The sequence below is a fragment of the Hyperolius riggenbachi genome, chromosome 4 (assembly GCF_040937935.1).
Source record: "Hyperolius riggenbachi isolate aHypRig1 chromosome 4, aHypRig1.pri, whole genome shotgun sequence".
Taxonomy (NCBI): Eukaryota; Metazoa; Chordata; class Amphibia; order Anura; family Hyperoliidae; genus Hyperolius; species Hyperolius riggenbachi.
The window spans coordinates 326,576,047-326,601,456 of NC_090649.1; the positions used below are offsets into that span (position 1 = coordinate 326,576,047).

The window sequence follows — 25,410 nt, forward strand, 5'->3', positions numbered from 1 at the left end:
AGCAAAATAATCGGACAGTAAGCTTAATGTGAACACGCGTGGTGTGTATGCATGAAAATGTAATGGGGTTCCAGGCATATGGATGGAGATTGCATAAATGGGAGCTGATGCCCTAAACCACAGTAAAGTTGTCATGCACAGGAAGTGCATGGCAATTATGCCAGTACTAATGTTGGGTGCACCACCCATTAACCAAAAAGTGCCATGTGCGTTACTGGATGGGGCTTAGCTTGGCTGAGGGGTGAGTGACTACAACTGCAGCTATCATGTATTACAACCCATAATTCGTGCTCCTGACACGAGTTGTAACTTACACTAGAGGAGAACAAAGAGAAATGCACCCTGTGTAGAGAATTTAGCCTGTCTATTTCCCCCTCATTGGTGTCTAATCACAAGTTGTGATTTGATCTCTCTCCTGTGTCACCTGACTGCCACTGCAGATAAGCTCATTTGAAAGAACAGGATGTTAATATTTCTGCTTCCATGAAAGCAGGAAGTAGAAACAGTGCAGATTTATTTCAGGATTTGTCAGCTGTGACAAAGAAATGTTTTCCTTTAAAGAGAATCTGTACTGTCGTATTTGTACAATAAAAAAAAACCTACCAATCGAGTCACTGTGATCTCCTGGATCCCTCTGTGCCGTTTCTGCCGCTCCCCGCTGTGATCTTGGAAACCCTGCAGGAACGCCCCTGGCGGGTGTTTTCAACAAGGAATCCCTCTCCCCCTATGTTTACTTCAGAGATGGTGACAAATATTGTCGCTAATCTCGGGGGGGGGGGGGGGGGGGGGGCGGGGAGGGCAGAGAGCGGAGGTGTGGGGACACAGAGGTTGCTTGTCCGTCCTGCTGATCTCTTTGGCTGCAGTAGAGGCTGAATCACACACCTGAAGCATGCATGCAGCTAATCTAGTCTGACTTCAGTCAGAGCACCTGATCTACATGCTTGTTGAGGGGCTGTGGCTGAAAGTATAAGAGACACAGGGTCAGCAGGAGAGTCAGGCAACTGGTATGTATTTTGAAAGGAAAAATCAATATCATTCTCAGTTTAGGTTCCTTTAAGGCTCGGTCACATTGCAAGGCAAAAAGGGCTGTTTTGCTGGATCGCAATGTATCACAAAAACTGACATCCAACAGATCCCATATGTCATTAATAGTTCACATCATGGCCGGTCTCCACTCGTCAGTTTTTTCTCCATGAGTTGTCTGACAGTTTTGCATTGCGGTCAATTGCTTTTCTGCATGGGAAAAATGCATTCTAGTGTGAACTAGCCCATTGATTAACATTGTTTCTCTGTTTTCCTGTGCAGAAAATGCACAGGAAAACAGGAGTGGAGACAGACCTTTAAGGCACTCTTCCATTAGCAGCGATTGTGCTGCTGAATTGCAAAATCGCTATCGATTTTTAAACCAATAGCCGTGTTCTCCCCAGAATTTTTTTCCAGCAGGGTGGCATGAACTAGTAGCCGGGTGAGGTGAGGTGAGATGAGAGAATGCAAGGCCGGTGCTTCTCTGCACAACTCTGTTTACAGCATAAGAGGAATAGGAGGAGGTGAGCCAATGACAGCCGGGTGCTCACCAAAACTAGCCGGGTGTAGCACTCGGCTAAAAAAGCCTGGGGAGAACACTAGAAAAAGACAGAGTTCAGCACATTGAAACAGCACCACACGTAATTTTAAATATATATACATATAACACTTTATTCAATTTTGTACTTCCAATATAGACATTAAAACATTGAAAACATGACATGCCACAACCATTCCATATACAATTATAAATAAATCATAATGGTTAGAATGTCAATTGGCTGTAAATATCTCTGTGCTAATATCAGGTGTGGGTGCTCAACACTGAGCACACAAACACCTTAAAGAACCCGGGTTCAGTACCTCCTATATACATATAAAGTGCCCAAGTGCTAATACAAATAAATACCAGTGAGTAAATTGCAACAACCAATAATCCTATACATGATCTGTGCGAAAAAGAGCTCAAAATAGTTATTATATCTGTGTGCGAAGTTTGAAAGAGACACAGTCAAGAGGCGTGCATGCAATGTGAACAAGAGGAGGAATACTCAGCCGGGGTCAGATGTCTCATGGAGGAATGGTAATGGCAGTAGAGGCCCTCGGTGGACAACTCCACCGGTTCCGCGGCCGTCACGCCGCTTCTTCAAAGAGTGCGAGGGGATTTCTATCTTGGGGAGAACACTGCAATAGGGTTTGCACAATAACATAGGAATTGCAGTAGATATTTTCCATACCTACCACGATTCGATTTTTACCAAAACGTGTTTTTTTCCCCTGCGATTTTACAATGTAATGCATTGCATATGCAAAATTGTTGAAAAAAATTAGGGACTTGTGCAATCGCTAGCGTTTAACAATTGCGATTGCTAGTGTAAAAGGGTCCTTAGTCCGGATTTGAATCCATTTTCCATTCTGGCAAATGTAATGCAAAAATCTGACCACAGTTTCTGCAGAGACTAGATTCATTCTCAAAAGAAGCCCGTGGTAGAAAAGCATCTGCTCTCGACTCCCAACAGGACACGAAAGACCTCCAGAGTGGACCCTGCACTCCCTGCTCCGAACAGGCTATTTGTGATCCGAGCCTGATAGTGAAGGCTTCAGTTGTTAGGTTGCAATTTTGAATTTCTTTTGAAACCTGATCAGAAAAGACTTATTGGTGACAGTGAGGAATCCACAACTGTATGGTTCTGTACATTATGCAGTGAATAGTACTGCACTGCATCAGTCAATACAAAGCTAATAGTAGCTTTAAATTCAGTTTAAAAAGCAGCTAAATGTATCAATGCAAAATGGACAAAATCCGTTGTGGTAGAGCAAGAGTGTAGCTATAAAAGCAGCTTGTAAAATGTTTAAATAAAATGATTGTATAGACAGCCATTGAGACAAGAGGAGACTGCATGCCCCTCACGGAATACTGCGTGTTTTATAATTGCTGGAAATGTACTGTGTAATCCGTCCACCTCCTGACTGTCAGCCTGATATTGAGACCAGGTTGTGCTGTGCGGGTCAGCTGTGAATCGGCTGTCTCCCAGTGTTGGGGCTGTGACACAGTTTTGTGAGTGAGACCAGGAATTGAAAATTACATCTGTGTTCACCTCAGCTTGATTGATTCTGATCAGTGTTGATTTACGCTCTGGCTCTTCAGCAATCAGACAGTTCCTGTGTGAGCCACAGGGAATTGCCATGCTGTGATCCCCCCAGCTGCAGTCCTTTGAATTGTTAGTGGTGCAAAGTCAATATAAGGACAAGTTTTGCATTTAGAGGTTAAAGAAGAAATCAACACTCTATTGCACTTACTTAGTAAAGGCTTTGCAAAAAGCTGTAATGGTGTGCAAAGGCCAATAGCCCGGAATAAGCGACTGCAATAGGTTACTGTGAATTTTACTTCATAAGCCAAAATGTATCCTTTATGATGGGGCAGTGACAGGAGGTAATGTAATGAGACCACCTAACGGGGGTTGTATCTTTATATCAAGGGAACATCAGAATCATTTTATACTTGCTTCAAAGTGCTAATTCTCATTAAGTAGGGAGTCTGATGCGTAGTAGTGTACTCACCCTGGCTTAAAGTGAACCTGAACCGAGTAAACACATGGTGAGTAAAAGCGTATGATTACATACATACCTTGCTATCATTTTTCAGAAGCTCACCATTTTCTTGTCGGAACTGAAAGCCACATACCATACAATTAAAAGATCCAATTTGACACCAATTTGATAAATACGCTCGGTTGTCCTGATAAATCAAAACTTTTTATTATTTTTTTTTTCGATGAAGAAATCCAATCACATTTTTTTTCGATTTCTTTTGATATTGTTAAAAAATTCAGACCAATTTTATCAAGATTGTGAAATTGTATTTAACCCCCCAAAATTGTATGGAATTATTCAGTACATTTTCTCTTTTTCTAACCAACCAATTTTTTCGGAGTTTACGGTCTTTCGGCCACAAAATCTCAAACACACACGTGTGTGGTACCTCAAAGATTTTGATCGAAACTTCCGATCCATCGGAAAATTAGATCGGAGTGCTCGAATCAAAATCCAATTTTTTATTTTTATGATGTGTGGCCACCTTTAGGTCTTTTTCTCTATATTAGTAGCTGTCAGTTATAACTGAAAGGGCAACTGATGTGCATGGTGATGTCCATTTTTTCCTATGGCTCAAGTACGTAATATTAGTTTTAAGTAATGCTGACCCTGGAAGCTGTGATGGGGTCATCAACCTTTTTAAAATGGAGAATTGCATCGATCACAGTGGATAAACAGGATTCAAAAGAGATTTATAAGCAGACTACGCGGGAGGTAAATATGACTTGTATGTTTAAGACTTTTTTTTTTTTTTTTTATTGTAAAGGTTTGCTTTAAGGGAGCAATTGTTTCCAGGTGACTTTACAAACAGTAGGTTGATGTCATGTACACTGAAGCAGACAGTAATGGCGTTCAACAGTAAAAAGTCAGATGCAGTATTTACACATCCCCACCAGCCAGCTCCAGCCAAACCTAGCACGGCCAGCCCACTGAAGCTCACAAGTACATGCCCACAATCTATGGCTGTAATCCCAGATAACATGGTCAAGCTGAAGCACTCCAAAGCACAGAAATCTGTCTATTCCCTTTGTATGGACATCTTCCACAGACACCATGCCACTTCATACAGCCAATAACTTACACAGGATTGGTAACTCACTAGTCATAACTCCAAACAAATGCAAATTATGACATGCTCTGTAAGTCTTTCACAATGCATGGTGCAAGTATGGTCATCCTCAATGCACTTTTTGGTTTCATCTACTGCCACAGAGCTGTATGGCAACCATGCCATTGTTTCCAATTTCAATGGCTCAGAATTATCAAACTATTTTCTGTCACCACCTCCGCTTCCCCATATGAACTCCCCAGAACACTACCTACTCGCCACTCAGCTATTTGCCCAATTACTGTATGCACCCTTCATGTGCGCTCTCTTCACCCCTAACTTTCCACCCCTCACCATATCGAATAAAGGTAACCTGAGGTGAGAGGGACATGGAGGCTGCCATATTTATTTCCTTCTCAACTATGCCAGTTGCCTGGCAGCCCTGTTTATCTTCTGGCAGAAGTAGTGAGTCAAAACCCAGACACAAGCATACAGCTAATCTAGTGAAACCTGAGTGAACCAAGTCAGAGTACCTGATCTGCTGCATGCTTGTTCAGGGTCTATGGTTGAATGTAGTAGAAACACAGGATCAGGAGGAATGCCAGGCACCTGGTATTGTTTAAAAGGAAATACAATTTGGCAGCTTCCATATCCCTCTCACCTTGAGTTCCCTTTAAAGAGAAGCGGTCAGCCATACTATCTCAGAAGAAAACACATATATAAGTAGATATACTTGCTCTACTTAACATATGTATTGCACTGTCCACGTTTTGATTTTAGTAATTTTTATACAGTTAAAAGAGAATCCTTCTTAGCATTTCCCATTTTAACTTTGGCTATTTTGAAGCTAATCCTGATGTAATTTCCTCCCAGAGACCTGGTTCACATTAGCGTTTTTCTGCGGAGCCGGCCGTAAGGATCCGGCCATCAGAATCAGGAAAAACTGTCAGTTTTTACAGCCAGTGTGCTGTAAACTGTCAGTTTTCTACTATGTAGCTGCAAAATCTTCCGTATCTGTTCCGCTGAGCAAAAAGGTCCGTAAAGTTGGGTCTTGCATCATTTTTTCGTCCGCTCAGCGGAACAGACCATGGAACCGTACGGCCGGTTCCGTTGGCAAATGCTAATGTGAACTGGCACGAACTCTGCTCTGCCTGATTGTGTATGCATTGCCCGCCCTCCACAATAGAAAGTGCACTGTCTCAGCATGAAAAATATTCGCCAATCAGAGAGGAGCAGAGGTGTGGGAGGGGAAAACAGGAGGGAAAGAGGCTTCAGGCAGTCAGGCTGCATTAGTTAAGTTTGCGGGGAAAATAGAGAAGCAAAAAAGGATGACCCAGCATGCCCTGCACCTTCCTTTGTGCATTTCAAATTTTGTGCATACCAAATAAGAGTCAGGTAAAAGGTTCCCTTTATTTCCCTGCCAGCTTCTTATCTGAAACCTAATCCCCTACTTACTTGTGTTTACAAGCAAGGCTGAGGCGACTCAGCGATTGGAGGAGACGAGAAAGATAGTAAAGGGCGGAAATTACATCACGAGTTAGCCTTAACTGTGGGCAAAAGACATGGCCCCCACCACTAACAGAATTATCGTCATTTACTATATAACATTCACTGAAATCAAAACGTGGACAGTATAATACATGTGTTATGTAAGTAGATAAAGTATTTATCTACTTATATATGTGTTTTTTTTCCCTGGCATAGTATGGCTGATCCTACTGCTTTTGTTACACTGTACAGTGTATGACACCAATATTTTATTTGGAAATAAAGGTGCATTTTTTTCAGTTTTGCGTCCATCACGATTTACAAGCCCATAATTTAAAAAATAGTAATATGCCCTCCTGACATGTATATTAAATAAGTTCAGACACTAAGGTAACTATTTGGTGTTTTTTTTTTTTTTTTTTATTATTCTTTTTTTATGACAAAGTTTTATTTGGGTATTTTTGGTAGAGTGTGGAAGGTAAGGAGTTAATTTTAAAATGTCTAGGTTTGTTTTTTAAAATAAATGTATGTAAGTGTAATTTTACTATTTGGTCACAAGATGTCGTCACACATTACTTTCTATTGCGTAGTATTAGTACGCTAAACAGGAATTAATGCGTGGATGTTATTTCCGACATCGCAATGACGCAGGCATCTCATTGAGGGGACTTAGATCAATGAATGGGAACCGCGTTCCCATTCAATGATCTCTGGCCCAACGGATGGCGACAAGTACCCACGTGGGTGAACGTACGATCGGCCGCATCGGCGTCTTTTTTTCATGGACGTAGCTACTACGTTCAAGTTTGCATTTTTGGATGTAGGAGCTTCGCCCTAATGCTGGGTACACACAATGAGATTTTATGGTCGATTTACAGTCAGATCGATTATTTCCAACATGTCCGATTTTCTTTCCGATCGATTTTCCGAGCATTTTTCGATTGATTTCCGTTAACTTTAATTGGAAATTGATCGAAAAATGCTTGGAAATCAATTGGAAAGCAAATCGGACATGTTTGAAATGAATCTGACAGTAGATCAGCCAGAAATTCTCAGTGTGTGCCCAGCCTAAAAGCTAAATCCTCCGTAAAAGTAATGGGCAAGATTTCCATTTGCAAACTTAGCCAGTATATTGCATTTTCAAGCTTGGGCGCTTTTTTACTGAATACTAACTCATGTTAATCACTTCATCTTATCCCGCTCCTTGTGATATATCTACTCTGTAAAGAATATGTAATAGGTGCCCACTTAAAAGCGTATGAAGAACAAAACCTTAGCATGATGCACTGTTATATACATCCGATTGAAACATTTAGTAGTGAAGCAGACCAGTGCAGAAGTGCTATTACAGTATAGCTTAAAAAAAAATCACGATTTTCCGGTCACACTCACCTATGCACTCACTGTTGCCCATAAAGATCAAGCTCAGTCCTTTAGACAGTGCTTCCCAACCCTGTCCTCAGGTACCACCAACAGTACTTGTTTTGCAGAAAACCACAAATATGCACAGGTGAGGTAATTAGTGTCTCAGCAGAGCTATTTTATCTACCTCTATGTATTTCCACAATACATGCACTGTTGGGTGAGCCTTGAGGGCAGGGTTGGGAAGCTGTGCCCTAGAACAGTGTTCCCTAGCCCTGCCCTCAAGGCTCACCAACAGTGTATGTTTTGTGGAAATCCACAGAGGTAATCAGCTCTGCTGAGACACTAGTTAGCCCACCTGTGCACGTTTGTGGTCTTCTGCAAAACATGTACTGTTGGTGAGTCTTGAGGACAGGGTTGGGGAACTGTGCTCAGTCTAGAAGACACTGCAGACAGCTAGCACTATATAGACAGGTTTCAGTGGACAGGAAAGTAGGAACAATGCATGATATAGCAACTTACTAGATTCACTGCTGGCCTGTATTGTCTAGCATGAGTATACTAGGTTAATCAGTCATCTGCAAAATGTGTAAATGCCCAGTGGGCGTCAGCACAGAACCCACACTTTCTCTCTTGTCCACCCAATTCTAAAGAGTGGTAAGGTACACAAGTTGATGGCTTGTTACAGGGTAAGATATGAAATGTGTGAGTGTATTGTATATAAAAATTGACATTATTTTTTTATACTCCTATGCAATCTACATGCATTGGGCTTTTTTATTCGGACTGCTGAAAATATTTGTGGAAAGAGAGCTATGACTAGTTTGAAATGTTTTTCATGCCATTTGCTTTTAGACGGGGGAAATCTATCACATTTAGCCTCTTACTTGGTTGGCTTATAATAACCTAGCTTTAAAAGGTTACTAAAAAGTGCCATTAGGAACTAGGCTGCAATGCATTGGAAGGATGTGGTTTCTTTGTTTTTGACGGATGATAGAGGAATATATTTTTTCTGTCTGTTTTTGCTAATAGCTTGTATTTTATACAAACAGGAACATTTGGTAAGACCTTGCAAATCAGTGTTAAGGGGCCCATACACTCAGCCGATTTTCTGGCCGATCGATCGATTGCAAATCGGTTGGCCAATCGACCGATCGATGGCCGATTTCGATGGATTTCCATCGAACTGGCAGGGTGGAAAATTTAGGTCGATCTGATGAGATTGCTTATCAGTTTGCATTGGCCTTAATGGAAATCTGATGGCAAAAAAATGCCATCAGATCGAATTTCAATAGATTTCAAACTGAAATCTATTGGAATTCTATCCTGGTAAAAAATGTTCTAAAAACGCATCAGATAGATCATCAGATGCATTTCTTATCTATCTGCTGCCATTCTGACGGGTGTATGGGCGCCTTTAGGCTGTGTATAGCCATTCTAATCTAACAGTCTGGGCAACACAAGTTAAATCCATAAGATTCTTACCACTTTCTACACCATTAGAAACTGAAATGTTTTTACCTTTAAACAATATTTTCTTATTTGTATTTTCTTTTTTGTGTTTTCTCTATTAATACAAAAGAAAAAGAATGACATCAAGTGATAAACATTTGACCCTGTTTTTTTTTTTTTGTGTGCTAGTTTTTATTAAAGTTTTGCATAGGTAGTTGTACAAACATAAAGGCAGTGTTGGTGCCGCAAACACGATGATCAGAAGTAGCATACACCGTCTTCTGCAGACTAATGGAAGTAATATTCCCTTCTGACAATTAGTGATGCTGAGGCTGTAGTTCTCTACATGCACACTAGAAGTACATTTGAATAGCATGCTTGTTGCAGTTTTGATATTAAAGAGCTTTATTTGTTAAATGCATGGTCTAAAGCCAACCTGATGTAAAAATAAAATGATAAACCATTATATATAGGCCTACTCCTAAATGGGACTTTCCCGGTATTCCATATTCTTATTTTGTTATTAGAGCTTAAAGGGAATCTTAATTGAAAATTTATGAAATAATGACTTGTATGTGCAGTACAGCTAAGAAATAGAAGATTAGTAGCAAAGAAAATGTCTCATATTGTTTTGCAGTAAAGAAAGAGTTGGGAAACTTCAGTTATCTGTGCATAAGAGCTTCTCTGAGCTCTTAGACCAAGCTTGGTCAGCTGCAGTGCTGTTTTCTGAAGCAGTTATCTCAACCTGTCTCTCACGTTTTTTTGTTTAAGGTTTTACTGCAGGAAAGTTCAAAGGGTCATTAGCTCTGCTCTGTTTCATAGTTTAAAATACAGAGTGTAGTGTATAAACTGCAAATATTAGAGAATGATGCAGTGTTATAAAAAAAGCTATATAACTGAAAAAAAATGACTCTCTTCTTTGATACTAATGTTCTATAAACTATCCGTACTACACGTACAATTCATTATATTGTATCAGAATTTTTTTTATCCTTCCGGTGTCACTTTAACATGTATATGTACTAATTTCTCACACACACACACACTCACACTCACACATGTATGTGTGTGTATGTATGTATGTGTATGTATATGTGTATATATTATTATTATTTTTTTTTTTTTTATGCTGTCCAGCTCCCAGACAAATGTTGAACTGCTGAACTTGTCAGATTCCCGCACTTAGGACCTGAGCTCACTAACACAGTTGTCCGCTTTCAAAATCTGTAACTTTGATGTGTAATTGAAAGGTGGCCACAACTGTGTCGGGCCCAGGCCCTTATGCTGGGAATACACGGGTCGACCGGCGGCTCGATTAGCCGCCGGATCGACCCCAGCCGCGTCTGCGCGGATCGATTACCGCTCGCCCCTGCCAGCGTTTCCTAATCCCCGCTCGATTCCCTGCCATTGTCTGCAGGCGGGAATGGAGCGGGCGGGGGTCGAGCGGCATGATCGGGCCAGCTGAATATGATCACCTGGCCGGATCAGCGGGCTGATACACAGTACAGAAACGTACCGTGTATCCCCAGCATTAGAGATGTTTTTCTCAGCCACACAGTTTAACTGCCTCTATTAGTGAGAGCTACCATAACTGCAATATGACTACAGAGAAACTGCAATTAAGAACCCTTGTTTCTTACCTCTTAAATGAGAAAACTGAGAACACAGTTCAGTTCTAAGTAGGGCAGCAACTTTTCAAACGCCTGTTTTGTATCACCTATGACTTAAGTCTTAAGGTATCATTTAATGGGATGAGAGCAGGTTTTTATTCGAAAAACTTTGGCTGCTAGCGCTTAATGTTACATTTGACTCAGCTCAGAGTGCTTTGGAAGGAGACAAATGGCAGAGAGGAGGAGCGCTTTGTAGTGTGACAACGTTTTGATGAACAAGCGCAATTAAAATACACTTACTATGTGAAGCTTAAAATCAAGCAGTGATGTCACCAACACATGAAAGTCCAGCAGTGGTTCACCCGGGCACCATCTTCCATCTGGTCCACAAACCACCCTTGGCCACAACAGTTCCGAGGCTGCACCCATTCAGGACGCATTGAAGGGCTCCAAGTCCACCTACATACTTGATTTTAACCTTCACGTAATATTTTAATAGCGCTTGTTAATTAATAAAAACGTCACACTATGGAGCGCTCCTCTGCCCTTTGTCTACTCTGAGAGATCAGCTGTACATAGAAATCTGTAGCATGCCTTCTTTAGGAAATCTGAGATTCTCTATTGTTTTAGTTTACCTTTATGATTTAATTGAACTCCTTGATGTCTTTTCACAGACATGGATGGCGAATGCAGGAAAGGGAAGGGTCTTTCACTCCTGTGTAATATTGCTGATCTGCTTCAATATTTGGTTCAAAATATATTCATTTCTAGATGGAAAAGCAGGCGTTATTGCTGAGCCCTGCTCTACTATAAAAGCTGTCGTCTGGACATTATCTATTTATAGCTTCATGACTTTGAAAAGTGAAGTCCTGGAGTGACTTGCTTGTCTTTTTAGTGGCAATCCATTAAATGCATGTTAAGGTGTTAGTGTTACCTTAATAAAACCAGCAGAGTGACTCTCCTTTGGTGGACCAGTGAACTAAAGGATTTATGATTATTCTAGGACTGTGGAGTCTGAGCCAGGGCTTTTTTTTTTTTTTGGTACCTGAAAACTACTAATAAATTTAAGCTGTAATTGAGAGAAAATATGATTAAATGTTCGATCTAGTTTTCAGATAACAGTCATCATAAATAACATGTATACAGTAATAGCAGTGCTTAGTCCAGAAAAATGAAATAAACCCAGTGTTCTCCCCAGATTTTTTTTGAGCTGGGTGGCATGAAAAAGTAGCTGAGTGGGGCGCAACGGGGGGAATGCAGGGCCAGCACAACTTTGCTAACCGCATCAGAGGAGAGTGAGGAGGCAAACCAATGACAGCCGGGTGCTCCCCAAAATTAGCCGGGTAGAGCACCTGGCGAAAAGAACCCGGGGAGAACACTGAAACCAATCAAAAAAATTAATTGTGCTTCTACAATAGAGCTCTGATGTGTACGCAGCAATAATTTATACATAACCTGTCTCCTGTAAGAATAAAGTCTGATGTGTAGTTGTCACTAGTTGGGATGGTCAGTGAGATGCAAAAAATTTGGCGTTGACGCAGGTTAAAGCAAATTTTGTATGTAAATGAATGCACTCCCTTTGCTCATGAAATTAATTAATTTGATATGTTAAATTTGGGGTTGGTGACTACAAATTAAGCTACACAGTAGTACTATACTCTGCATGTGCACTTCCCACAGAGCTGCTGTGAACCCACTGAGAATGTTGTGCACATTGAATGCAGAGCTGTTGTCATCAGTAAACCTGGTTCAGATTGTGCATGAACAATGCGTAATAAAGGGAGAATCCACCCATTCTTCTGCAGAGTGCCTGCACATCACTCTTAAGCTGCGTACCCACGTTTCAATTTTTCAGACAACTACAATTTTTTTGAGTGAGGAGAGGTAGTTTCCACGTTCTCGCAAAGTGGGTACAGACGCATAATAATAATGACTGTCACGGTGGATCGGATCTTTAAAATCCATGATGAAAATAGGTACGTTAATGTGAGAGATCGCGGAAAAGCCGCCGCGAGTGCTACTGAGCAGGCGGCTGATTCCGCGTCCAGTGCGGCGGTTTGCACGCGGAAGCGTGTCTGGCGGCAGAGCGGGACGCGGAAAAGCCGCCGCATGCAACAGTTAGGCGGCTGATTCCGCGTGCAGCGCGGCGGTTTGCACGCAGCAGTGTGCAGCTGGTGTGGCTGAGCCTGTTAGTTCACACAGGTTTAGAGCTACGCACGCACGCACGCACGCGCGAGCCAGAATTCAGGACCTTTATGCCAGCAGGAGATGTCAGCTGATCAGGATGATCAGCTGATTCCTGCTGGACTCCTGATTGGCTGAGTGGTTCGGGCGGGGCGGCAGAGTCATGCAACTATATATACAGCTTGCTTGTCAGTTGCTGGTTGTCTGCTGTTGCGATCACTACGTGGAAGCACTCAGACCTTTAGTCAGATCCTACAGTGTGTTAGAACCAGGTGGACCTGGGAATTCACACTTAGCCAGTTTACTAGTACTGTTAATCTGTGTATTTATTCAGACTAGTTCCAGGGTGCTGAGACCAAGGACCTCGCACTCAGACTAGGCATTGTTTGATAACTGTTATGACTTATTGCTTTTCTGACTACTCCTCTGTCTTCTGATTCAGTACCTCGCATATCTGATATACCGTTGCCAGACCCTGCTTGCCTTGGATACCGAAGCAGCCTTCTGTCTTTGTACTTTATCTGTCAGTGTGTTACCGACCAGGCGTGCCCGACCTCGAGAGCTATCTCTCCCCTTAGGAGATAGTCTCCAGACCAGATAGTGACATCCACTTTCGGGTGTCACTCACTCCCTGGTCCTTCCTACCTCCAGCCTGACTCCTCCCCTTGGAGAGCCTCAGGCTGCTGAAAGGTTCCTGTGCCTTCCCGAGCAGTATTCCAGCACTGCTGGTGCATTACTCAAAGTATTACTGTTACACCAAACACTCACATACCTATAGGTGTCCAGAGGTTAGCAATACATCTGTATTATCGGTGATGCTGCAGATCATCAATAATCAGGCATATATCTGCATTTTGGTGATACTGCAGATCACCAATAATCAGATTCTCTCTGCGTGCTGACACCAATCGTTACAGTTAATGCTTAAAAGTTGGAATGTCCCCAACACATTATCTGTTCACTGGAACCCTGTATCAACTGGGTTTCGGTGCATTGATCTTCCACCCTGCAGAAAATTGCCATGGACTTTTCTGTATCGGATATAGAAAAGGTAGAGGCCTTTTTCTGCAAGGTGGCAGGGCTACACACTGGAACCTGGCTGATATGGGGCTCCAGTGAATCTTTTTATACAGACAACTTGCCTGGGAATTCACTTTGGCAATGACGGGAGGGATCGCTGAAAGGTTAGTTTGTCAACTCCTTGGGCACAAGCTTGTTGTTCCCAAACGCAGATGCCATTTTAATATAGCTTTAAGATTTAGCAGTGATGAAATGTCTTTTATGTTAGGGCCAGTGCACACCAACAAGCGCTAGCGTAATCGCAAACGCTCATCACTTTTTGATGTGATTTTTCTGAGCGACTCTAGGCATTAGATTTTCTAATCACTCCTAGCGATTTTTGTAGCGATTTGGTGTAGTGTTTTTTTTTTTTTTTTTTTGTTACAGTAGAGAGAGCTGGAACTGAACCGATTCTGTAACAAAAACGCTTGGAAAATTGCTCTGATCTAGTGCTTTTCAGAGCAATTTTCCACTTTCCTATACTTAACATTGAGGCTGAATCACCTCAGAAAAGCACAGAAATGCTGCAGGACCCGTGTTTGCATTTGGGGGGAAATCACATTGCTCTGGTGTAATCGATCCCATTCAAATACTTTACCCAAGCGCTTTTCAAAGTGCTAGCATTTTTAGTTTCAAATATTTTTATTGAAAATTCTGATAAAAGATAACAGCTTTGAAATGTTCCCTTAGCAAAGGGCATTTTGCTTTCACATGACAACAATAAAAACATGAATTAACAGAAACAGAACATGCAGGTTGCAATAATATTCATAGATTAAAGGGACCAAAAGGGTGGACATAACCCCTAGAAGGAGAGAGCACAGGATCGCAGTCCTAGCGATTGTGAAGCTGAGTCCCAGGGTTGCCATGTTCGAGTGAACGACAAAGTATTATCATTAAGAATTGCTAAAAGCCTTTCTGATATAAGTAAGTATATCCATAATAATGGCATCTGTTGAGTCAAATGAAAGGGTTGGTTTTAACCACTGGCGGGCAATATGGAGTCAGGCCGCTTTGGCTACATGTTGGGCCAGTCTGTGCTGTGGGTATTTCCACTTCATAGGCTTATTTCCCAGTAGGAGTTGAAAGGGGTCGGGAGATAGGGATGTTTCAAGAGCTGTGCTTATGGCAGAGGTAACTTGGGCCCAGAATTTTTTAGCTTCTGGGCAGAACCACCAAATGTGGGGAAGATCACCCAACTGGCCACATCCCCTGAAGCAAAGGGGAGACTTGTCTCTAGAAATGAAGTGCAGTTTCTGAGGAGTAATGTAGGTGCGGTGCAAAAATTTGTAGTTTGTTTCAATGTGTGTAAAGTAACTACTTCCTTTTGCAAGCGTGAGGCAACATTTAGTCCATTGTTTTGTGGTGTTTGGCCCAGATCTTCTTCCCATGCTATCATTGAACGAGATTTATCAAATTCCAGGGGTTGTGGTATTACTGAGTATAGGTAGGATATAAGACCGCCTGTCAATGGTCTTTGAGTGCACCAGTGTTCATAAATAGTGCGATTTGAGGAAATGGGTAAAAATTGTGTAACAGCTTTTAAATAGTGATAGATCTGCAGCACTCTGAAGTATACTTTCGGTGGGAAGGAGATGTGGGAACAAAAATCAGGCCAGTTCGGGAGTTTATCATTTACTAAAAAGTTAGTCACAGTACAAAAATTATGGGAAATCCACCACTGGAAGGGACGTAACTCCCATCTTGGTGGGAAATCGGGGTTTCCAAAAATAGAAAGCTGAAGAGGCAGGTTAGATTGCAATTTCTTAGTAAATCTCAGTCTTTGCCATATAGAGAGGGAGTGGGCGGTTAAAGGCGACTGTTTTTTATATTGTGCTGGAGAAAGGCTTGGGGCCCACTGCAATGCTTCCAAGTTAATTGGTGCCAATAAGTCATTTTCAATGTCTGCCCATAGGGGGCGGTTATTAGAGGAATGCAATTGAGCGAGCTGAGCGATCTGGGCTGCCCTGTAGTAACTATAAAGATCAGGGACACCGAGGCCGCCCCTTTCTCTGTTAAGAACCATAGCACTCTGCCTTATTGTACTCTTTTTTTATTGCTTGAAATAAACTTAAATATGGAGGTTTGCAGATCCTTAAAGGGAACCTTAACTGAACGGGGGGTATAGAGTTTTACTTACCTGGGGCTATTACCAGCCCCCTGCAGCAGTCCTGTGCCCTCGGCGCCGCTCTGGAATCCTCTGGTCCCCCGCTGTCACTTAGTTTCGTTTTTGACGACTCACCAGTCGCCGGCCGCCATGCGTATTATTGGACGCATTCACCAATGCAATTAGCGCTATTGCGGACCGCAACGCGTACAAAAATACGCGTTGCCGCATTCTATTTTTGTACGCGTTGCGGTCCGCAATAGCGCTAATTGCATTGGTGAATGCGTCCAATAATACGCATGGCGGCCGGCGACTGGTGAGTCGTCAAAAACGAAACTAAGTGACAGCGGGGGACCAGAGGATTCCAGAGCGGCGCCGAGGGCACAAGACTGCTGCAGGGGGCTGGTAATAGCCCCAGGTAAGTAAAACTCTTTACCCCCCGTTCAGTTAAGGTTCCCTTTAAGGGCTGCTTTAGTTATCTGAAAGTGCTAGCATTTTTAAAAGCACTCAGGCGATAGAATTATAAGCAGAGGAGTCAGAGGATTTTTGTACCGACTTCACAGCCCTGGATTATTCTAATGCCTGGTACACACTATGCTATTTCCTGTCAGATTTCGTGTCAAAACGATAATTTCCAACAGGTCTAATCTGAATTCCAATCATTTTTCAGATCGATTTTCCAGTAGGTAGTCCCCGACTTACGAACACCCCGCCGATACAAACGGCATGGATTCAGTGTTTTCATGGAAACAAGCCCCCCCCCCCCCCCCCCCCCCCCAAAAAAATTCAAATTGGACTTGTATTTTTTGAGAAAATCTATTTTAAAAAATTCAAAGAAAAAATGGCTTTTAAACTTGTATAAGCCGGTACAGAGGACAGGGGTGACACGGGGACACTGGAGGCACAGGGAAGGTACAGGGGACAGAGATAGCACATTGTTCCGACTTAACAGATTCAGGTTAAGAACGAAACCACAGTTCCTATCTCATTCGGTAACCGGGGAGTACCTATACTTTGACTCGAAATCTGACCAGAAATTGCATGGCGTATACCAGGCATAAAACCTTCAAAGAACAGAGCAGAAAGGCTACCCATAAACTTTTGGTGTACTACCGTATTCTTGTGGTTAAAATGTTGTGTGATGAAACTGATTAATACTGCAATATAATTGCATTACTGAATTTTAGTTTTATTTTAAATTGGTAGCAAAATACCGGTAGTGGTGTGCCATGTTTACACAGAGAAATGGCTCCTCATTAGTCTGTACTCAGTGTTGCCTGTAGTCTGAGTACTGAAAAGGAATGAGCAGTGGAGACAAAGTAAATTGACTGATTTAGACCCCGTCTCACACTTAACAATATAATAGGTAACAGTAAGTAATTACGCTTCTTTCGTTTCCCTGGACTTGTCACAACAACCTCTCTGCTCTTTGAGAGATACAAAGAGTAAAATTCTCCATGATGCATGCTCTCAATGTCATCACTTTATTATAAAAACAAACATTTACACACACTAGGTGAAAAAGTACTGTCAGAATTATGCAAAGTATTGTCTTGCTTGCTGGTGGTGTGAAATATGTTTTATTGATAATTTGAAAGTATAGCACCTAGGGGAAAACCTAGAAGAAAAACTGAATTAAATAAGGGCTTGTATGTACAAACACATGAGAGTAAAAAAAAATCCTAGTCCAACAAGTTTTATCAGAAAGAAGCTATAACATGAACAACTCATTTAACTCAAAAGAGGAGTGCAGCCACAGGAAGCTATCATTTCCCTCATTTACCCACCATTTGTGAATGTGACAGTCATCTTGTAAGCAGAGACTTTGGTGAAGTTGTAGCATGGGTCATTTTGTTGAAAGGTGTTCTAACAGTCTTTTTTTGCCCCTCTTTTTAACAGTTCAATTTTGTTGGACGTATTCTGGGTCCCAGAGGACTAACTGCAAAACAGTTGGAAGCAGAGACTGGATGTAAGATTATGGTCCGAGGCAAAGGCTCCATGAGGGATAAAAAGAAGGTAATGTTTATAGTTTCACACATGCATATTTCTAAAACCGCATTTTTCTGAAACAATACTTCTGTTGAAGCTAAATCATCTCTGTGAACAAGGCAAGTCTTCCTATGACAACCATCACCATAATGTAACATTTTCCCTTTGTTTTGTCATTGATGGTTTTAGCTGCCTGTCATTGTGAATATCTGACAAGCCGATAAAAAAGTCAATAGAGATGGGGGTGGGAGAATGTCTGATATTTGCATTATGGAGAGTTGTGAAAGACTACAGCTTGGTTTCAGAGACACCCTAGTTGAAAGCAAGAGAGAGCTATGTCTATATCTTGTATTTCCCCTTGTCCTGCTTGTTTTATGTTCTTAAAGTAAATATTAGATGTTTGATAACATGCAAGGAGAAAGGTGGTTTTATGTATGCCACTTTACATGTACAATTGCTTAAAGGGACTCCGAGCAGTGCAGAAACTATGGAAAGATGCATATCATTTTAAAGCTCTCTTTCTCCTCTTTCCAATGATATATAAACCGCCACCCTACGCCTTTTAGTTTTCGCTATTTTCGCGATTGAAATTGCTGTGGCCGCGATTTCAATCACGAAAATAGAGAAAACTAAAAGGCGTAGGGCGACGATTTAGGTGTCGCCAGAAAGAGGAGAAAGAGAGCTTTAAAATGATATCCATCTTTCCATAGTTACTTGTATTACACAGGACGACACTTTCCTCAGTGTCAGCAGCTCCATTCAGCAGAATGAAGCTACTGACTTTAGGAAAAAGTCGCCCTGTGTAATACAAGTAACTATGGAGAGATGGATATCATTTTAAAGCTCTCTGTCTCCTCTTTCTGGCGACACCTAAATCGTCGCCCTAGGCCTTTTAGTTTTCTCTATTTTCGCGATTGAAATCGCGGCCACGGCAATTTCAATCGTGAAAATAGCGAAAACTAAAAGGCGTAGGGCGGCCGTTTATATATCATTGGAAAGAGGAGAAAGAGAGCTTTGAAATGATATGCATCTTTCCATAGTTTCTGCACTGCTCGGAGTCCCTTTAACCGGTTCAGCGCCGCAGTGCCGAAAATATCATGCATCCGAGCAACGTTCACCTCCCATTCATTCGCCTATAACTTTATTGCTACTTATCACAATGAATTGATCTATATCTTGTTTTTTCCGCCCCTAATTAGGCTTTCTTTGGGTGCTACATTTTGCTAAGAATTATTTTTTTCTAAATCCATTTTAACAGGAAGATTAAGGGCTCGTTCCCACTGTTGCGACGCGATTTCGGCCGCATTCCGACGCTTGTAAAAACGCATGCGGATGAGTTTCCGCATGCGTTTTTACCCGCGATTTCGCATGCGATTTCGCATGGCAGGGTGCCATGCGAAATTAACCATGACACTGCCAGGGCTAAATAAAATTGAAAAAGGTGCGAAATCGCACGCGAAATCGCGGGTAAAAACGCATGTAACAAACGCATGCGTTTTTACTATTAAATACATTAGCGGCGATTCGCACGGATTCCCGACGCAGGCGAAATCGTTGGCTCTTTTGTGCGTTTTTTTCACGCTGAAAAAAACGCACCTCAACAACGCTACAGTGGAAACAGGCCCATCCACTTTCATTACATGTGCGGATCTGCATGCGTTGGACGCATGCAGATTCGCGATAGTGGGAACGAGCCCTAAGAAAGAAATGAAAAAAATTCATTATTTCTCAGTTTTTGGCCATTATAGTTTGAAATTAATATACGCTGCCGTAATTAAAACCCATGTATTTTATTTGCCCATCTGTCCCCTTAATTACACCATTTAAACGATGTCCCTATCACAATTTATGGTGCCGATATTTCATTTAGAAATAAAGGTGCATTTTTTCAATTTGCATCCATCACTATTTATAAGCTTATAATTTTAAATAATATAATAACATGCTCTCTTGACATGTATATTTAAAAAGTTTAGACCCTTGGGTAACTATTTATGTTGTTTTTTTTTTTTTTTTTAATTGTATTTTTTTTATTTATTTTTTTTAATAAAAAATGTATGTGGGTAATTTTTGGTGTGGGAGGGAAACTGCTTATTTTACATGTAAAATAAGCAAATTCTTTAATTAAAAATGTATGTGGGTGCAGTTTACTATTTGGCCACAAGATGGCCACAGTGAGAAAAGTCCTGGATGCGAACAATCTCGCATCCAGGAACTAAATTTCAGAGGAGTTGTTTCCTGGGGACAGAAATACCACGCTCTCTGGAGAGAAAGCGTCGGTATTTCTGCGGGGAAGTTAGATCGGTGAATGGGAATTATATTCCTATTCACTGATCGTGGGGCTAGCGGCGGGTGTGCGCGCGGGCACGTGCCCGATCGCGCGCACCACGCATTGAAAGCAGCAGTGCCTTTCTGGACGAGAAAGCTCGTCCAGAAAGGCCGAACTGGTTAAAGGACAACTGTAGCAAGAGGTATATGGAGGCTGCAATATTTATTTCCTTTTAATCATTACCAGTTGCCTGACTATCCTGCTGATCCACCTCTGCCTCTAATACATTTAGCCATAGACCCTGAACAAGCATGCAGCAGATCAGGTGTTTCCGACATTGGCAGATCTGAACAAGTTTAGCTGTATGCTTGTTTCTGGTGTTGTTCAGTCATTACTGCAGCTAAATATACCAGCAGGGCTGCCAGGTAACTGGTATTGTTTAAAAGGAAAATATGGCAGCCTCCCTATTCTTCTCACTACAGTTGTCCTTCAACCATTTAAGGACCGAGGTGATTGAAATCTACGTCCTGTTTTGGTGGGCTCCTGGCTGGCAGGACGTAGATTTCAATCACCGTCCGCAGCGCGCATTTGCAGTTTCCGTCACTCCCCACAGATTGCGCCACTCAAACCAGACGTGGCTTGCCGCATTCATTGGCTTACACTGATAGACACGGTCAGGAGCCAATGAAAGCAGCTCCTGACCGGCTCACATGACTCTGCCATCATAGAGGTGGCAGAGTCTGTCCTGGGGGTCCCGGCGTGCGGTGATTTGTCAGGATTCCGTTGTTGTTGTACCAGTGGTCTCTGGTCCTTAAGGGGGCAGAGACTGCTGGTACTTAAGTGGTTAAATTATAACATTACTACATGTTAAAGCATACTTTTAGAAAAGATAAAAAACAAACTTGCAAGTCCTTATGTTTATACATCCTGCGAAAGTATCATGTTTGCTAAGTGATAGTGCAAAGATACAAGTTATTATGTGCCGTAATAAGTCTACATTAATTTGTGCTTAGCCTGACAACTAGATAATGTATGCACATTTAAATAGAAATCTGAAATCTTATTTAGTGATCAAAAAGCAAATTTTATTTTTACATTTCAGAAGTAACAGCGCTTTATCAGTTTAACCTTTGTTCTAGCTTTTTCATTCTTAATGGTAGTCCTTTTTAATTTGAGAATTTTTAATTAGAGACACACGAGTAGTAAAATTCTATATATTTCCATTTTGTTTGACACATCTACTGCTAACAAAAAATAACAAATTCAATATTTTTTTAGATTTTAAAAGCTAGAATGCCCAAAAGCTATTAGGTTTTTGTTCAACAGTTTAGCACCTAAATCTCAATTAAGCTTTTAAGCAAATACCGTATATACTCAAGTATAAGCTGACTCGAGTCGGCACCCGCTTTTTGTAGCTGCTATTTTTTATAGGGTATTTGTAAGCGATATTAGTTGCCCACTATTTTATAGTGGTTATTTGTAGCCGCTGTTAGGTGCCCACAATTTTTTTTCCCCAGGCACTGCTGGCCCCTGCTAATTCTAGCCGCCCCTGGTGCCCAAATTTCCTGCTGTTGCCGATTATCATGGCTTTTTATAAGGGTACCTGTGATGGCCCCCAAAATTCCTGAATCTAATAACTGTCAAATTCAAGGAATGCATTAATTGCTGTAAATTAAAACCTGAAATGGCAGTTTCCTTTAGGTTTTAAATTGGGTAGTTAGGCTTTCTCACCCAGGTAGAATGCAAACTGCCTTTTCCACTTTTTAATTACATAATGGATTTCTTAGTTTTGTTGAGCTTATTTTAGTAAATCTGTTTTTTTTTTCTTTTGCTTTTAATATTTTTTTTCAGGTTAGTAGCTTTATGCATGAAAGAAAGCATTATCAATTGTATTTAGCACTAAGTAAAAACAGACAGAGTTTCTCTTTTGCAAGTCTGAATGAGCACACAGAATAGCGACACAGAAAAGCCTGTGTATATCTACCCCAAAACAGATTAAAAAGTCAGCCTGGGCAAGCCCAGGAGCCCAAACTATGCTGGCGGATTGTTTTTTTTTTTTTTTAGAATAAATCACTGCTGCCAGATATGACAGCTGTGCAGCCTCCAGCAGCAAAAATATCATTATTGTTTTGTTCAGTTTGTAACAGAGATAATATTGCTTGTGCTGTTTTGTTACATTAGTGTAATGAAATATTAGGAGTTATTGAATGGCAGGCTATTCATTTGACAGGACAGGTTTAAGGATTTTTTTTTATTTTTTTTGTATTCTAACCCCTCTGTCTTCACATGTTATATTGTTAAGTGTACTTCACTATGCATTGTCCTAACTAGCAATTATTACTGTTTTAACACGCTGCATGCAGGCTGTTACCAACATACTGGAATGCAGTATGTTGGCTCTAAACAAGGTAAGCAAGTGTTGTATTTTATTCATTGTACCGAATGTCTGACATAATTTTTGTGTTTGTGTTATCTAATTGCCTTTACCTACAACTGTTCAATTAATGTGGTATAGAGTACTTGTACCACTCAGTAAATAATTAACTGCTACCCGTAGCCAATCACAGGTCTCGCTGTACTTGTTGATGGGAGGAGATCTCTGGCTGCTGCTCTTTCTATTGTTCAATTCAACTTACATAAACATGTTAAACTGACCCTGAGATGAAGAAAGCTACCGTTTTTACTTACCCCGGGGCATCCTCCAGCCCCATAAGCATGGCTGTGTCCCTCGCCGTCTTCCTACGATGTCCCGTTAAGCCGCGGTGAGCCCCGGTAAACAGCTCAGTGACGTAAGCGGCGGACCTTCTGCACAAGCGCAGAAGGCCTCGGCTGACGTCTCTGACTGAGTCCGACTGCGCCGCTTGCTGGGAGTTGACTACGGCTGAACAGAGGATTTCAGGAGGACGGCAAGGGACGCATCCATATTTATGGGGCTGGAGGAAGCCCCGAGGTAAGTATGGGTCGCTTTAAATGAGCATGGATGTTACTGGTGTATACTTATCGCAACTATCCTTTCGTCATTTATATTAAATTATATGTATACAACTACTGTAGTTTTATAACACAAGTTGGGTGAAGTAATGACAGCAGCCGATACTACAAAAATGTCAATGAAGATTTGTCTACCACAGTTCTTGTTTGTAGTGCCAAACTTGTATGATACTTAGCTTAGTACTCCACCTGATAAGTGCTTTTTGACAGATTTGATATGGGTTTAAAATTTTTTTTACCACTGTCTGTTGGTAGGTAATGTAGTTTATCTAAACAGAAAATAAAGGGGGGGGGGGGGGGGGGGGGGGGTTGGGTGTTACAAAGCTAGCCTTTACATTTGTACAATCAAAGCGGAACTTAAAGGGACTCTAACAACATTTTCAGTCTTATTTCTTCTATCCTATAAGTGCCTATACCTGTTCTAATGTGGTCTGTCTTGCTGCAGCCTTTCCTAGTTGCACAGTGGCTGTATTATCTCTGTTATATAATCTAATCTTCTTTCCTCTGTCAGCTTTGTCAGGCTCAGACACTCAGGCAGGAATGTGCTGCTCTGCTTGTGATAGGATAGAAATTATACACACCCTCTCCACGCCCCCTGCAGGCACTGTGTGAGTCACAGACTGAGCTCCTTTCAGCCTATCACAAGCTGGTTAGCAGCCATGTCTTTTGTTTGTAAACACTGCCTAAAACTGGCAATTACAAGCCAGGATTGCAGCAGGGAGTGGCAGAAACAGCACAAAGGGGCCCAGGAGAACATAATGAATAGAATGGTATGCTTTTTATTGTAAGAATTTTAGAGTACAGATTCTCTTTAAACCAAGGATTGGACTTCTTCCTAATAAGTAGCTGAAAGCAAACCCCCTTTCCCATGAGAAACCTTTACCTCTTCTCAAATAAATCAATTTGTCAGTATGGCTGATATTGTAGAGAAGAAACCCTCTCACTGTGTGATGTTATGACCATGGTCCTGACAGTTTGCCATCTGTGAAACTTGTTGAATTGTGGGAAATAACTGCTTTTTGCAACTGCCAAGCAAACCTTCTCTCCCTCTGTGCGCAGAACTCTCACTAAACGAAGATTCCTTACAGATCACCTGGCAGGACTAAAGATGTTGCCACCAGTGTTAAATTTCTGAAAATAAATCAAGGGGAGAAACTATTTTACAATGAGCAAACCATGACTAAATCATTTATAAATGAATATTGTAAAAAATAAGTGTCAGGAACTGGCCCGCGGCACGCCTGCGTTATACGGTTCCCGACTGCGGGTTTGACCAGATTAAGCGGGGAACAGCCTTATTTAAGCTACAAACAAGGCTGGAACCCCTCAAACACTTCCCACTGCCACCACTAGCGTTGCTAGACACGTCCCCTCAGCTGTCGAGGGCTAAACACGCAATCTGCGTTTTCGTATTTGGGTCAGCTTTGCGCTTAGGCCGAATACGAGAACGCCACGCACCCACACACACAGTACAGTTGTACAGTAACACAGCACAATCAGACAATGATTTGTAATGCAAGTTACACTGTCGTGCAGCAAAACCACTAACAGTCGTTCCGAACGATACTGTTAGCTACTTGCACTGGCGTTTCGTACGTTGGGTCAGCTGCGCGCTTTAGGCCAACGTATGACAAACGCCCCACACACACAATGCAATTACAATTCCATGTGGTAGTGTTGCTCAAGCATACAATTAGGCACGGACTTATACACAGCTACACTGCAGTCTCTTCTAGGCTATGAGGGTTAATTTAGTATAGCAGAAGTCAAGCTTATTAAATAATTTAATATTCCAGGAAAAAGTGGAACAATGCAGAACAGAATATATACAAAGATTACAAAAAACAAAGTAAAAAAGTTACAAAATTAAGAGTTACAAAGATACACACAGCGATTTTGCTTACCAAAATAAACGGGGATCCAGATAGAAGAATCTTGGACTTTTGTGGACGGACACAGTTCTGGCTTTGACCAGGAGCCCCTTAGCTTGGGCCGGGAGTCCAGCTGCCGCTACCGTCAGAAGAGAACTGATTTGAGGTATCTGTCCCCTGGTTTTTATAATGAAATATTCGCCTCGAGGCTGTAAGCCTGTGTGGACGGGGGGGGGGGGGGGGGGGGAACGACGACGACGACGACGACGACGACTAGATTTAATTACATCCTCAGTCATAATTGGATTTCCAGAGATCCAACATCCACTATAGTACACACGCCCCACAGAGGACTTCCTTAG

At 41.7% G+C, this 25,410-nt stretch overlaps 1 protein-coding gene across 8 annotated transcripts in view; it reads left to right on the top strand.

Annotated features, from left to right (window-relative positions):
* The window catches only part of QKI (QKI, KH domain containing RNA binding), a 229,682-nt gene that overhangs the window by 89,788 nt on the left and 114,484 nt on the right, over positions 1–25,410 (top strand). For 4 of the 8 annotated variants that reach the window (XM_068231750.1, XM_068231751.1, XM_068231753.1 and 1 more), the window contains exons 3-4: positions 17,828–17,944; positions 22,550–22,594. In XM_068231750.1, the coding sequence (XP_068087851.1) occupies positions 17,828–17,944; positions 22,550–22,594 (162 nt within the window). The remainder of the gene's footprint in view (positions 1–17,827; positions 17,945–22,549; positions 22,595–25,410) is intronic. The other 4 variants (XM_068231756.1, XM_068231754.1, XM_068231752.1 and 1 more) reach the window with 1 other exon arrangement.